This window comes from Halyomorpha halys, unplaced genomic scaffold (assembly GCF_000696795.3).
Source record: "Halyomorpha halys isolate HHAL.00 unplaced genomic scaffold, Hhal_1.1 Scaffold132.1, whole genome shotgun sequence".
In the NCBI taxonomy this organism is placed as follows: domain Eukaryota; kingdom Metazoa; phylum Arthropoda; class Insecta; order Hemiptera; family Pentatomidae; genus Halyomorpha; species Halyomorpha halys.
The window spans coordinates 183663-200056 of record NW_027109437.1 but is presented as its reverse complement, the minus strand read 5'-3'; the positions used below and the strand labels follow the sequence as shown (position 1 = coordinate 200056).

At 32.6% G+C, this 16394-nt stretch overlaps 1 protein-coding gene across 1 annotated transcript in view; it reads right to left on the bottom strand.

The window, feature by feature from the left end:
• Nucleotides 1-671: 671 nt before the first annotated feature.
• The window catches only part of LOC106678273 (A disintegrin and metalloproteinase with thrombospondin motifs 6), a gene marked incomplete in the record, with an annotated part of 58456 nt that continues 42733 nt past the window's right edge, over nucleotides 672-16394 (bottom strand). Inside the window, 3 exon segments of the mRNA XM_067047606.1 lie at nucleotides 672-3238; nucleotides 6445-6563; nucleotides 10437-10565. Of these exon segments, the coding sequence (XP_066903707.1) occupies nucleotides 682-3238; nucleotides 6445-6563; nucleotides 10437-10565 (2805 nt within the window).

Sequence of the window (16394 nt, the reverse complement as noted above, 5' to 3'; positions counted from 1 at the left end):
AAATCGATATCATTTTCATATTCTGCATTCCTCAAAACGTATAAAGGGACCCTAACATGTTAGAAATCAGAAAAGTAAAAATAAATCGATACACGATCTTAAAATCGATATCTTTTTGATATTCTGCATTCGTCAGAACGTATAAAGGGACCGTAACATGTTATAAATCAAGAAAGTTAAAATAAATCGATACGCCATGTTAAAATCGATAGCATTTTCATAATCTGCATATCCGAAAACCTAAAAATTGGCCCCTATGTGTTAGAAATAAAAAAAATTAAAATAAATCGATATGGGATCTTAAAATCGATAGCATTTTCATTTTGTATTCGTCTGAATATGTGAAATAGGACCCTCATACATTAGAAATTGATGGTGGTTAAAAAATAAGTTAGTTTAAAAAAAAAAAAAAATCAAATTTTTATTCGAATAATATGTATTCGACTAATTTTTTATTCGATTGAAATATTATTTTAAATATTCGAATAAAAATGTATTCGGATTGTTTAGTCGTATTTTTATTTGAATAAAAATGTATTCGTCTCTGGTCAATCGAATAAAAAAGTATTCGTCTCTTGTCAATCGAATAATTTTTGCTCAACTCTAGTTAACACCCTTAATAAGTAAGTAACCTATTTCTACGACATATATATTAAAAATAAACAGAAATATCTTTTTAAATCACTTTATATGAAAAGGTGTGGTAGTTTCTCTGCTTTCATTGTATCGGAATATGCAGGTGGCATTGCTGTTGATAACTTCATCCAAATCTTTTTCCAGATGATGGCCGTTCATTAAGTCGTGCTTGACATGGGCTATTTCTTCCCTCAGCCTCTGGCATTGGTACGGATCCAGTTTCGTCACATTGGCCAGACGGTCTTTGAACCTGAGCTTCAATTCTTCGCAAATACGCGTGCTCTCCTCGCAGGGTTTATGCCTTTTCTTTTTTCCCATAAGTTTGGAAGCTTTTATTTTTCCAGGAAGAAAAAGTGTCTCTATTTCGAATGAAGCATTACCTAACATTTTCCCCTCTTTATCATGAGAAATATTTTTCTTTTTAATATTTTTTCTACATCTTTGTAAGAAGTATCTTCTACGATGAGAAACGGTCGTTGTTGGACATACCCTCTCTGGTGGAAGGTCATAGACACCTGTTATCCTTCTGCCTGAAGTCACCTTTTTATCGCACTCCTTTATCCACCTTCCTAAACGAAATTTACGATGTGGATTTAATTTTTTGACTGTTTCTTTTTTGTTTCTTTCTTTATCACCCTTTTCGAGATCTGAGATGTAATTCTTTATAAATTCGTCTAAATAATGATTAAAAATATTGCTAGTGGTGGATTCGGGTACATTTGCAGTTTCTGTTGTTGACGTTTTTGCCTTTGAAGGTGGTTTTTGTTTGTTTTTTATTTTTAATTGATAAAACTCAGAAATATCGTTTTGAGGTACATTTTCGACTAGCATTGCATTGTCTCCCGAATGGAATGTTTTTTTAATTTTTACCAAATCTTTTGAAGAAAATATTGGTTTGTCAAACTTCGGTAAATCATAATTTAAAACACTGTTTGAACTGCGATTGTATCTTAGTCGATCATCTTTCATACTGTTGAAGAAATCATATACTTTTTCTATATTTGTTTCAGTATCATGTTTATCACCCCCCGTTAGCATCAATTCTATTTCTTCAGGAGATAAATCATCATTAAGAAACCATTCCTCGCGCTGAGGAAACGCAGACAGTGTATTATGAAGATCGTTAGCAAGAATAGAAAAGAATTGATAAGCTCTCAGCTTGTCTCTATAACTTAAATTATTCAATTTATCAGCTACTTTCCTTGACAGAGATTTGAATGGATCAAAGTCATCGTGAGTGCCATTGCTGACTGTGGGTTCAGTTGAAACGTCTTGTGTCAGAAAGAAGTTCTCATCGATCCCGAGGACTTTATCATTAAACTTTTTACTTACATTCTTCACATGAAACTCTAGGTGATTTTTTAATAAATATTTCCTAAATGCGTTGAGCAAATCGCTCCATTCAGGATCTGTTGATGGCATCCGGTTTTCTGTGGCTCCTTGATTATTTTTACCCAAATTATTAAAATTTAAGTTCTTCAAACCGGAAGTATTTCTGATTTCATTTACGGCTTTCGATTTCTGTAATCGTGATATTGCCGCATCGAGTCCACTTGTGCTAGTTAAAACAAATGGTTCCTTGTTAAGTTGAATTCCTTTTTCAAAGATAGAATCTCTCGGTTTACTAGATATTCCCTGCATTTGGAGAATGACATCGTGTGTTGTAGGAGGGATTTTAGTGTTGGGTTGAAGGAACATATTTGTTGCTAAAACATTATTATACTCATTCATCAAAAGGCGTATAATGTCCGATTTCTTCTGCGGTTTTGGTTGACTGAAATCGGTATCGTTTAGAATTATTTCAGGGGAGTAAATCAAGTTCTTTAGGTTATTCTTATTGTGGCGATTCGAGTAGTGTTGTTGTTTTAACCTATCGAGAGGAAGGTTGTCTGAAAGGAGTTTTAAAATATTCTGCTCTGAGAAATTCAATGGTGGAGGCTCATTCGTGGACGCGGGCATAAACCTTTTGCTACTTATGAAATTAAAATTATCGCTTAGACCATCGAAATTGAAAATGTTTACAGGATAAGTAGTCTGTTCATAATTATTACCCATTATTCTGTTCCCATATTTGATCAAATCTAAGGCACTTGGTTTCGTAAAAAGGTCTATGAAATTATTATCATTAACTGATTCTTGATAAAGCATTTCGTTCATGATTGCTTCTCGTTTTTTAAACGGAATGGAAAAGTTAAACCTGGAACCTAGTAGGCGAGGCATGTAGAATATCGAATGGTGTTTTTGTTGATTTTCCCTGAACTGTTTGAGCATCGATTCTTCACTTTCATTCTCTAGTTGCATGAGTGTAACTTTTTTCTCTGCTACTTTGGATGTTTTGTTTCCTCTTTTCGAATTCGGAATAATCTTGAAATCATTTGATGACAAATCAAATTTGTACGGGGACGGCCAGTACAGGACTTGCCGCTTGATGCACCTGCAGGGTTCCGATCCGATCGGACGAGATCCTGGGCATATTTTATCACTCACGATCATCACCCCTTCTTCAGATCCTGCTGTTGGTTTGACGCAGCGGACTATTCGAAAGCGCCTGGCTTCTTTGCTCGGACATGGGCCACATTCTTGCCACTCTCCAACCAACCATCTGAAATATATTTGGTTAATGCAGTTTGTAGGAAATATTAAGTATCTAAATAGAAATAGGAATTTTTTCTTTCTTACAGATTTAGCTCATGAAATAGGTTCTATATATAAATGTTGCTAATCATCGATATCATTGCCTTTGAAGCGATGGATGTCGAAGCAAGAAAGATTAATAGCGAGCAAACCAAGATTATGATGTTGGGAAAGAAGCCACTGAACCAGAGGCAGAGTCGCCTTGTAATGGGCCCCTATAGTTTCCAAGTGATAAGAAGCTTTTCTTACCATGACTATATTACCAATGAGGACCAGGATGAAGAAGTTAAAAGTAGAATTGCTGCTGGAAATAGAACCTACTTCTCCATTGTTAGGCTACCACCAAGTTCACCCTGTACAAAACGTTGATAAGGCCAATCGTCACATACGGTGGAGAAACATGGACCCTGAGCAATAAAAGTGTCGAAGTTGCCTAGTCTTAGACGGCTCTCCAGCCTGATAACCACTCTACCGAAGGCCCTCTACAAAGGCGTATTCAGTAAGATAGGAAGAAAGGAACGGCCGTGCCAGGGGATGAGCCCTGGACACTGACGCAGGTAGATAAGAAGGTCTAGGTAAGAGGGAAGAGAGTCGGATGTAGAGTAACAGTTCGAGTTGCCGAGATGAAGCGGACGGACTAGTATAGCGTTAAGGAAAGGTTACAATCTTAGTTGCCAAGATGAAGCGGAAAGACTAAGATTGTTAGAGAGGAGAAGGAGTCTTCTTTTGAAATGAAGGAGGTAGGCCATTAACATAGGCAAGGATAAAGAAAACTCTTAAGAGAATACGATTAGGAATAAATGTACAAAAATTAATAATATATAAGAATAACAATATGTTTTTACAAAATAAAGTAATTTGTAAATTTGAGAACTTCGGTGAGGCTCGAGGTGCTGCGCTCTAGTGAGTTGTGGTTGAACCTCTAGCCCCTTCTCGCTTCTCCTGCTACAAAATCATTAACCTGCTAGACAGGTTTGAATGAGTAATTTTGAGGAGAATCGTAGGGCTTGTATGTGAGAATGGTAATTAAGAAGAAGGGAAAATGTTTGGGTTCTCCTCTCACATAAGGATACAGAGGCTTAAATGGCTTGGCCAAGTAATGAGGATGAGCGAGGAAAGCGTGGCTCATAAACTGTAGAGTTACGTTCCGGATGGTGTGCGGCAACGTGGTAGGCCGAAGGGCCGATGGAGTGATGCTGTGGAGTGGTATCTCCGACAATTGAGGATCCCAGTTATCCTTACAGAAGATAGAGAAAGATGGTTGGCGGCCGTTGGGCAGGCCAAGGGCAGCTTCATGGTGCAGTATGTTGTGCCAGTAAAAGAAGAAGAATCGTCTATATCAGGGGTGGCTAAATTTTCTATCTTATATTGTCATGGGAGTATTTTAATGGGGGGGGGGGGAGAAGGGTCCTGAAATGCATACTATGTTTATACACTGTTTCAGTATCAAGTGCATTCCAGCGCGGTATGGGTAGATAAGTAATATGGTTCAAAACCATCTTTTATTTTTTAAATCACTTATTAGGTATTCGAGATATAGGCTCATAAAGAAAATAAATTTCCAGACCCAACTTTTGATAGGAGCATTCCGTACATGCGTTACCTAAAAATTTCGATTTTCTGACATTTTTTCAAAATAGATTTTTACTAACTTAAAATGAAATTTAATTTTTTTATTTACTGCAACTGTTCAAGAATACACTAGATTTATTAAAATAAATAAAAGGAAATTTAATAGTTTTTATTTATTCGCAGCTCTAAAATCTAGCTCTGAAGATAACAAAGTTTAAATGAATATGAGAATTTTATTTTAAATTATATAACTAATGCCTGTTGAACAGATTCGATACTTCGGACTCCATCTTGACAAGAGACTTGTAATCCACACACAAGACTGAAACGACAAGAAACTGCTCGTAGATTCCGATAGCTACAACACTTACTTGACAAACGCTCTAAACTTCCCATTCACTACAAAAAATTAGTATACACTACAATAATCAGACCAATTTGGACATATGGGAATTGTGCTCTGGGGCACCACCAAACCATAAAATTCTTCTCGCATCCAATCGTTACAATCCAAAATCCTACGTAAAATCCTTGATGCTCCTCATTACGTCACAAATAAACTCATTTACAAAGACCTTAACATCCCATTCGTTGCAGATTTGACCCAAAACAGGCCTTTTCATTCCAAACTCCTTAACCATCCTAACCCATTAATTCTTAATCTTTCATCCTTAAAAATCCCTAATAATCCTCCGAGGCGTCTGAAAAGAAGGTGGCCACGGGACCTTCTAATTTAAATTAATGTTCGAAGTACCACCAAGGGGTGGTTCCTTCCCAAGATTTTCAAGTGTATATAAAACATACTACATATTTACCTATTGTATTATTTTGTACAGTTGTACATTACATTAAATAAATAATTTAAAAAAAATATATATATAACATTATTGACTTTTATCTCAGGGCAAGTTTTGCAGACAATCAGGACAAAAGGTACTTAACTAAGTTAATTGCTACTTTTACAATTATAAGTAAATCCTAAGTGAAGAAAACTATCCAATTATTTATTCTTCTTTGATGACTGATGGTTTTCCATGTCTTCTCTCTCAAAATCTACATCTGACAGTAAAAAAAGGATTGGTTCTATTCTGGATTTCAAGACACGTTCAATCCACCGGCGATCCAAATAAAAAGTGTCTTTCTTTTTTCAATGATATACTCTTCTTGGATGACTGCTGGCTCTTGATGTTCTTTCTCGCAAATATCTACCTCGAGACGTCTTCTCTCTAGCCATACCAACGAACAAGAATCCTCATTCCCTTTGTTCGTTCTCATGCTTCGATGTCAGATGTAAAAATCGATTGTAGCCCGACGGTTTCGAGTTTTTGCTCATGATTTTCATTATGTAGGTTTTTTCCTTATTACTTATTTTCCACTTCTATTTTTACTTAAATTTACTGTAAATACAATCATGATAGGAAAATAACTAAAGTTGAAAATATTTGAATCTGCTCAACATGGCAGTGTGTCTACAGGCTATGTTTTCCATTCCATATTTGACTGAATAAAATTGGTTTTTGGTTAAATAAAACAAATGAACAATATTGAAACCTCGACACGTAAAATAAAACATACTAAAACTATATATAAAATCGTCATTACCTCGGCAAACAGATACCAGCATTGCATGCTCTTCTTTTAACAGGTGGTTTTTGAATTAGAGGACAATATTTGTCCTCGACTTGGCCACTTAGCAATTCAACACATTTAGGAACAGATTCCTGAAACGATCAATTATTTTTTTTAAAAAAACGTAATAATTAAACCAATTTAAAGTGTTGTTTTTGGTAAGGATTAACGGTATGGACTTGGGACATTTTCCAATTGTGAAAGAAATTAGACAGGGAGATAGTTTAAGCACCCTCTTGTTTATTACTTTTATGAATGAAATTCACAAAATCCACAATTGAAAAATGAAATCTGAGAACTGTCCTCATACAGCGCCTTTTATACGCGGATGACATTCTCCAATCTCCTATTAATCCTGCTAGAATGGGAGTTGCTCAGGAAAGGAATGAACACGAACACCTCCACAGTAAAGTGGTGAGAGGAAGATGTCCAACTGATCTGCAACGCTAAACACGGTATGCAATTGTCAAAGAATACAACCATGATTATACTTAGAGACCATAATTAGCTCGAACAAGATAGATACTTAAATTTCCAATAGAATACCAGGTGAATCAAGTCAATTCCTTGAATAATGATAGTGTCAAGGTGGGTTCGTTTCTTCCTGATTCTACTAGCCCAGTAGTCCTCAAGGGACAAGGAAGATGATTAGATAGGATGAGACTAATGGGTGACACCCGTTATATCTCGGAGGATGATAACCTCGTCCTACCGTGTACTATTCCTGTAGACACAAGAGAAGAATGCAAGCCTGGCTGGTAGCTAGCCACCTGATCCTGCAGGAAGATGCCTTCGTCCTGCCGGGTACTATTCCGATAGAAACGAAGGAGGTATATTAGCCCGGAGAGTAGCTAGCCGCCGAAGCCTACGAAGAGATAACAGGTAGAGAGAGATCATGTCAAGGGTGAACAAATAATAACAACTCATTAGAAAACAGGATCGGCTATTTACCGAAACTATCTCAAGTAGAGGTTGTTCATCAGTGACCTGTGATCAATTAGGGTTTTTTTTTTTCAAAATTTTAATGGCGTGTTTATAAACAATGAACTTTCTCCTTTTTCTGTAGAACATCTACATTCTAAGGAGTATTTCGGAGTCTCGGCCACAGCCGTATGCACTAGGCCTATTAATGAGGGTTTTAAATAACCCCTAATTGATTATTTTTTTGTTGTCAGAATTTAAGGGTTTTAAAGAACCCCTAATTGATTAAATTCTAGTGCATAGGGCTGTGGCCGAGAAGCGGTATTATCTTATTTGCTTGAGGTAGTTTCGTACGTTATTTTGGCATCGTTTATTTATTTTTTATTGGCATTGCTAAGTAGTATGTACAAAAATTAATAATATATAAAAATAATAATACATTTTTATAAAAGAAAATAATGTATAAATTAGAGAGCTTCGGTGAGGCTCGAGGTGCTGCGCTCTGGTGGATTGTAGCTTAACTTCTTACACCCACGCTTAAATAGTAATCTGACCATTAGTCACCACAAAATAGATGAGAAGACCAAGATGCATGTATAAAAGTACGTCTACTTGCCAATACTAAGCATTGGAAGAAGAAGCTGGACCATATAGGACAGGTATAGCAGTCGCTTAACAGGACTAAATATGATATTCTTATGCAGGAAACCCAGGAGGAGTTGCTATAGAAATAAGAGTACAAGCCGCAATTGGAAGTTTCTCAACTCAAAACACACTGGAAAGACAACAGCTCAAGTGGTTAGGTCATGGACATGAACGAGGACTTGGATCATGGGGAATTAGAAGCTGTTCACAAGGAGGAGACCGTAAGAACATCCCATGTAACTAGAGTTACATACCAAGAAAATGTACAAAGGATTTAGTACAAGAGGCCAAGTGGAGAAAAAAGGCAGTTATTTCACCCCAATTTTGGATTACTTTAATGAAAACTATGTATAACTACTAGTCAAAATTGATGAGTCTGCCAAGTATAGATAGGGTGAATAAAAAATTGCGGCTGTTTCAAAACGTTAAAAAAATTATATATATTTATATATAGTTGACCGTAAAAATTGATATATAAGAAGATCGTCAGGGTTGCAGTCAAAGGAGAAACAAACATAGTTTACAACTATTTATTTTCCGACGTTTCGCCCCACTTTGCAGTGCTTCATCAGGGCTGTTCAAAGGTAAAGGTTGAACAGGTGTGAACAGTTGAACAGAAGACTTCTGACCATCTTCTTGTATATGTTAAAAAAATTAAGTTTTCATTCGGAGCTCTATATCTTTAAATCTACCAACAATACTAGAAAACCTAAGAGAACATTATTTAAAGCAGAGTAAATTTTCTTAAAATATGAACCCTAATATTGCTATATACGTTCAATAGTTCTCGAGATATAGCTTTTTAAAAAGCAACATTTCATAAAAAATGTACTCGAAACATCAGTAATTAGTGAATTTATTTTAAAAAATCTATATCTCTAAAACCATTTGACGTACAGATGTCGATCAGTATTCAAATTAAAGCTAGTTTAATGGACTATAAAGTAGATTATAAAGTTTATTTTTGCAGGAATGGTAGTTTTCATGATATTTGCTAAATCAAATTGATTTATAATTGTTCGGACAAATTTTCATGTGCCATATTTATATTCATATGCGAATATCATAAAAACTAGTACCTCCACGAATATGTGTCATAAACTACTTTATAGTAAGTTAAATTTCTTTTATTTTGAGTGGTTGCAGACGTATGAACGTCTTGTTTTTATAAAGATATATTTTTCAAAAATCAAACGTTTTATCCGAACAACAAGAAATTAACATTATGTTTATTATTTATCTAGTCAAATATTATAAAAACTACTACTCCTGCGAAGATAAACGTTATAAACTATTTTATAGTAAATTTAACTAGCATTAATTTGAGTGCTGGCAGATATCTGTACGTCCTATGGTTTCTGAAAAAAAAAATTTCATAAATCAAACCTATTTTCGGTACAACAATAAATCAATTTATTTTAGCAAATATCATGAAAACTACTACTCTTACGAAGATAAAGGTCATAAACTACTTTATATTCCATTAAACTAGCTTTAATTTGAGTACTAATAGACATCTATACGTCACTCAGTTCCTGAGATATAGATTTCTTAGAAAAAATTCATAAACTACTTATCTTTCAGTACATTTTTATCAGATGTTGCTTTTTAAAAAGCTATATCTCGAGAACCATTCAACGTAAATAGCTCTATTAGGGATTTCAGCAAATTTACTCTGTTTTAAATAATGTTCTCTTAGGTGTTTTGTTGATAATTTTAAGGATATAGATCTCCAATTGAAAAAAAATTGTTTTAACGTTTTGAAACATCCGCCATTTTTTATTTTCCCATATCTATTCTTGGCAGACTCATCAATTTGGACTTGTAATTATACATAGTTTTCATTAAGGTAATAAAGATTGGGGTACAAGAAGCAAATCCTCCAACCAAATGAAGCTGTTAAGCAGAGACTGAGGGTTTGTGCTGGACAAAAGAAACAAGTTTTGACGCAACCTAGAAAGAACAGGGGCATGCAGACCTGATGGAGCTAATCCCTCACAGTTTGAACTTGCAGACATTGCAGAGAACTCTGGCCTCTGAAGAGCAAGCATGGTCCACTTAAGTCCTGAGCTTCGTATGTGGTATTGGGAGCGCCAACCCATCTTCGACTGCAGCAAAGAACAGGTTACCCTAAGGACTCAAAATCCTAAATAAAATGAGCGTGCATTTCATCCACAACCCACCTAAATACAAAATGGTGTCCTCCATTCAGTCTTATCTCAGCAATACTACAATCACATAATCTAAATTTAAAATTCCGCCATAAATAGGAGTTCCGGGCATGCCTGGTCAAAACAGTATAAACCAAATCAAATTCTCAATAAGAAATTGTATTGTCTTAATGATTTAGTGTATCTTTATATGTTAATTATACATACATTATATCAAGCATTACATACCTGATAACTGTCCCCACACTGTGCCATACAGGCAGACCAGTCTATATAATCCCATGAATAATTCCCATCTCTTGGTTCACTGGCTAAGCCCATTGAATAAATAACTGACTGAGGGCCATCTGATGACATCTATAATAGAAATAATTTTATGTTTATTACAATTTGATGCCTTATCCAATTAAATCTATCTGTTAAAAAAACTCTCTTTTTTCTTTAAAATTATACTTTATTTGACAAACTACAAGAAATAATTAGTTACTAAACATAGATAACTATGATGTCCATTTAAAAAATATTAATTAGTTATTGCTTCCTTACTACCGAAAGTAATTATAAAATTCATAATTGTACTGGTAAATGGTTAAAATAAATAGGAAAATACTATATTAAATCGGCTTATAAAATTTGGACAAATCTTTATTATTCAACTCTACGGTGAAAAAAAATCTTGTCCTTGAGTCAACGCACGAGTGAACACAGAAACTAAAAATGCATCTAAGAATTAGGGATGCGATATCGACATGTTTTTCTTGAAACACCGATTTTTTTTAAGCCGATGTTTTACGTTTGTCTCAATTTTTCTTTTTTTAAAATGCAAAAGTAACCTAATAAAAAAAAATGTAAAAACATATTTCTATCAATAATGTGTTGGGATGAGGAAGTACTTTCTACGTTCATGCTAATAATGGGATAAAGATAAATTTAAGGTCTGTTCCAAGAAGCCACTTCTGACTGTCCGGAACTGTACAGAGCATGCGTAGTGTTTTTCTCCTCTCAAACCCTATACTGCGCATGCTCCTTGCAGTTCTGGATAGTCAGAAGTCGTTGTTGGAACAGACCTTATGTTACTGAAATAGATGTTCAAAAGCATCGACATTTTAATATTGAACATTGATATCTTCAAACATCGATGTTTTTTGTTACCTGTGCCGCATCCCTAGTTCCAACAACCACTTCTGACTGTCCGGAACTAAACGGAGCATGCGTAGTAAGTGTTTTTCCCTATCCAAACTCTATACTGCGCATGCTACTTGCAGTTCAGAATAATCAGAAGTCATAATTATGAGAGATAGTTGACCGTGGATGACGTACGAGGAGAAGATGGTTGGGGGTGCGGTCAAAATGGAACACAAATAAGTTTGTGTAACCTATTTAATTGTGCCAACGTTTCGGCTAGAGTTTCTAGCCTTCTTCAGGGCTAAGAACAGAACAAGATAACATCCACAATAAGTATAGAAAATCAGAAGTCGTTGTTGGAACAGATCTTATGTTATTGAAATAGTTGTTCAAAAGCATCGATGTATTTTTTGGCCATGTTTTGTAAACATCGATACTTCTGTAGTCGATGTCGCATCCCTACTAGGAATAGTTAAATGAAATTTGTGTTGTCTTCCAAAAATCAATTCATTTAAGATAAAATATGAAAAAAGAATAATTACTCTACCTTAACACAAATTTAATCTTATTTAAATAAAAATCTTAATCATTAAAAGATGAAATGTAAAATCTAGGATTGGCAAGTAAGATTAAAAAAGACAATCAATAATCATGTATTGAATTGCAATAAATATGGAGGAAAAAGGCAGTTAATCTGAAGATCTATTTATAAATCATCAAGAGGTATTTATAGTTGACTCTAGAACTGATATGAGGAGAAGACAGTCTGGAGAGCAGCAGTAATGATACACAAATAAGTAAAACCTATTTAATACTGTTGACGTTTCGACCTGAATTTCTGGCCTTCATTAAGGCTAAAAAACAAAAACAAGATAATAATCTTAATTAAAAAAAAAATAATAACAAACTTGGAAGCATATATAACAATAAATTAAGTATATTGTAGGAAGATAGTCTTAGTGGCTGTCAATAAAGGTGTCAAAATAGTAAAATAGAACTATTTATTGTAAGTAATGTTGAAACATTTAACATAGTTACAAAAAAAGAAAAAACATAAGTGGAAAATAACATGGGTATACAATGAAAAGTAAAATATAATAAGAAAAATTAAAGGTTGTAAACAGTAAATGAAAAGGGTAATAGTAACAGATAGATAAGAGATAAAATATTTTATCATTATACTTATTTTATCTCTTATCTAACTGTCATTTTTAATTTTAAATAAATATTATTTTTAATATTCTAATATTTGTTATATAGGAGAATTTGTTGATAAAATGAAATAAGGGTTGTAAAATAGAAGGGAAAGAAAAAAAGGAATAAATTGAAAAGCTTGTATTTAGTTTGTAGACTGGTATTAATTGTAAAAGAATACTGTGGGAAAAAAAATGTTATCTTTCTATTATATTATATTATATAAAAATATGTAATTTATATATGTCCGATCACAGATTGATCAGTATGCTGTGTAATGTGGCAACCCGATGTATTTTGGCAGCATGAATGAATAAATTTATTTCTCTGTGTTGTAACTATGTCAAGTGTTTGTATCTTTTTTAGCCCTGACGAAGCCCTGCAACGTGGGGCGAAACGTTGGCTCAATAAAAATAGTATACCCAGTTACTATATGAGTTTTTTTGACCGCACCCGGACTACATTCCATTCATCTATACACACGGTCAATCAATAATTTTCCAGTATTTATAATTACCATTCAAAATTGATGAGTCTGCCAAGTATAGGTAGGGGGGAATACAAAATGGTGGCTGTTTCAAAACATTAAAAATAATTAATTTTTCATTCAGAACTCTACATGTTAAAAACTATCAACAACATTAGAAAACCTAAGAGAACATCATTTAAAGTAGAGTAAATTTTCTAAAATATGAATCCTAATAGAGCTATTTACATTTGATAGTTCTTGAGATATAGCTTTTTAAAAAACAACTTTTCTTTAAAATGTACTGAAAGATTAGTAGTTAGTTATGTAGTTAGTACTTTATGACCTTTATCTTCGTAGGAATAGTAATTTTCATGATATCTGCTAAAATAAATTGATTTATAGTTGTACAGACAATAAGTTTGATTTACAAAAACCTTTATTTCAGAAACCATAAAAGGTATAGATGTCTGCCAGCACTCAAATTAAAGCTAGTTAAATTTACTGTAAAATAGTTTATGTTTGTAGAAGTAGTAGTTTTTATGATATTCGACAAATAAATTTACAAAATGTTAATTTCTAGTTGTTCTTATAAAATGTTTGATTTTTGAATAAATATATCTCAAGACCCATAAGGCGCACATATCTCTGCCACTATAAATAAAGGAAATTTAACTAACTATAAAGTTGTTTATGATACTTAACTTTGTAGTGATAGTAGTTTTTATGATATTCACTTATGAATATAAATTTGGCAAATGACAATTTGTCCAAACAATTATAAATCAATTTAATTTAGTAGATTTAATGAAAACTACCATTCCTACAAAGATAAACTTCATAAACTACTTTATTTATAGCTCATTAAACTAACTTTAATTTGTTATATAGGGAGATGGTCAGGGTTGCGGTCAATAGTGAAACAAAAATAGTTTACAACTATTTATGTTCCAACGTTTCGCCCCACTTTGCAGGGCTTCATCAGGGCTAAAAAGATACAAAATGAAACTATGTTAAGATAAAATGATAGAAATAAAAATAAAAATAATAAAAATAATACTCATTTATTGTCATTTTTTTTTTTTCATTATTATTATTTATTTTTTCATTATTATTATTTTTTTTTTTTTATTATTCTTTCATGACGTTTATTTTATCTCTGTATATGTATTGTTTTTTGCTTGTTGTTTTATATACATTTCATGTACTTTTTTAGCTTTATATTTTACGTATTTTTATATGAAACTATTGCTCTTGCCTTTGTTACTTGTTTTTTATTCTTTTCATTGTATCTTTTTATTTTTATTTCTATCATTTTATCTTAACATAGTTTCATTTTGTATCTTTTTAGCCCTGATGAAGCCCTGCAAAGTGGGGCGAAACGTTGGAAAATAAATAGTTGTAAACTATTTTTGTTTCACTATTGACCGCAACCCTGACCATCTCCCTATATATCAATTTTTACGGTCAACTATACATACATATATAACTTTAATTTGAGTTCTAATAGACATTTGTATGTCTAATGGTTTTAGAGATATAGATTTCTCAAAATAAATTCACTAACTACTGATCTTTCAAGTACATTTTTTATGAAATGTTGCTTTTTAGAAAAAGCTTTATCTCAAGAACTCTTGAATATAAATAGCTCTATTAGGGCTCATATTTTAGAAAATTTACTCTACTTTAAATGATGTTCACTTAGATTTTCTGTAGTTGTTGGTAGTTTAAAGAAATAGAGCTCTGAATGAAAATTTAATTATTTTTAACGTTTTGAAACAGCCGCCAGTTTTTATTCCCCCTACTTATACTTAGCAGACTCATCAATTTCGACCAGTAATTATACATAGTTTTCTTGTACATTGTCAAGAATGAGTGGGGATGTGACTGGTCGTTAATAGTGCAGGTATACTAGTCATAATGTACTAAAAATATGTCAAACCAAGCGGAAATAGTTGACGACATTTATAACTAAATATGAAATACCGATTAGATACAATAAATGTGGAAGGAAAAAAAAATTCAGGTCGATTCGTCGGCACAAATAAATAAATTTTACTTATTTGTGTATCATTACTGAGCGCACTCTAACCATCTTCTTCTCATAGATAAATTATCAATTGTAGAGAGTTTAAAGTTTTGAAACTTTGTAGTTTTTTTTATTTATGAAAAGTGTATATGAATACAATTGTTAAACCAGCAAATAATAGAAACTTCACTATAAGATTTCCTTTGTAATTTTATGCAATTCCCAATTTTTCATGACTAAGAGTTAATTTTCTAAAAAACAATTTAAATAAGAATGTTTAATTTCTATTGAATGAAAATTAAACATTCTAGCTGATGGAAAAGAAGTATAGTAAGTGCTAATTTCAGTAACTATAGTTATTTAATTTATTAACGTAAGTATAGTTTAATAGTAACTTAACTAAGTAATTAATTACTAATCAAGTAATCACTTACTTAATTAGCAAATAATTACTTTTGTCACTAATTAAGTAAGTAATTACTTACATGAAATAAAGACAATTAGTTCTCTCGGTGTATTCGTTAAGATCCAAAATATATATTGACTCATAACTTCCAAAACATCTTTTAATTTTAAATCACCAACTTTTTTCTATTACTTATTACCATCACCTAGTCGAATTAAAAGAAAATATTAGAAATAATATATGATTAAGAAACGATTTACATTAAAATAATTAAGAAAATATCACTATGTTATAGTAGTTATCAGAAAGTATAATTAAATTATAGTAGTTATGTTATCTATAAGAAAGTATTATCAAGTTATAGTAGTTATGTTATTTATAACTTATGTTATAATGAATACCCCTAAAGTTTATATTATATATTATAAGGTGAAGATAGTTGATCGTAAATATATAAGAGGATAAATGGTCTGAGGGTGTGGTCAGCAGAAAAACACAAATAAATCAAAAAATTATTTATTTGTGTCGACGTTACGACCTCATTTTCAGGTCTTCATCAGGGAATTATAGGCAGATATTTTGGCCACACTATACATATAATATATAAGGCTACACTATACATATAATATATAAGGCTACACTATATATATAATACACTCTATATATATAATATATATAAAATAAAATTATCACTTTTTGAGTGTAGCCTTTTGGCTATTTGCCTATAAGAAGACCTGAAAATCAGGTCGAAACGTCGGCACAAATAAATAATTCTTTTGTTTATTTGAGCTTTTTCTCTTGAACCCATCTGTTCAGTGTTAATTAACATTTTATGGATCCATTCCTATTACCTGAATTATATTAACCAGGGGCAGTTCTGGGTTACATCAAATACAAAATGAAATAAAACACTTTTTGTTTATAATGAGGTGTAGATAGTTGACCGTAGATTAATGATTAGAGAAG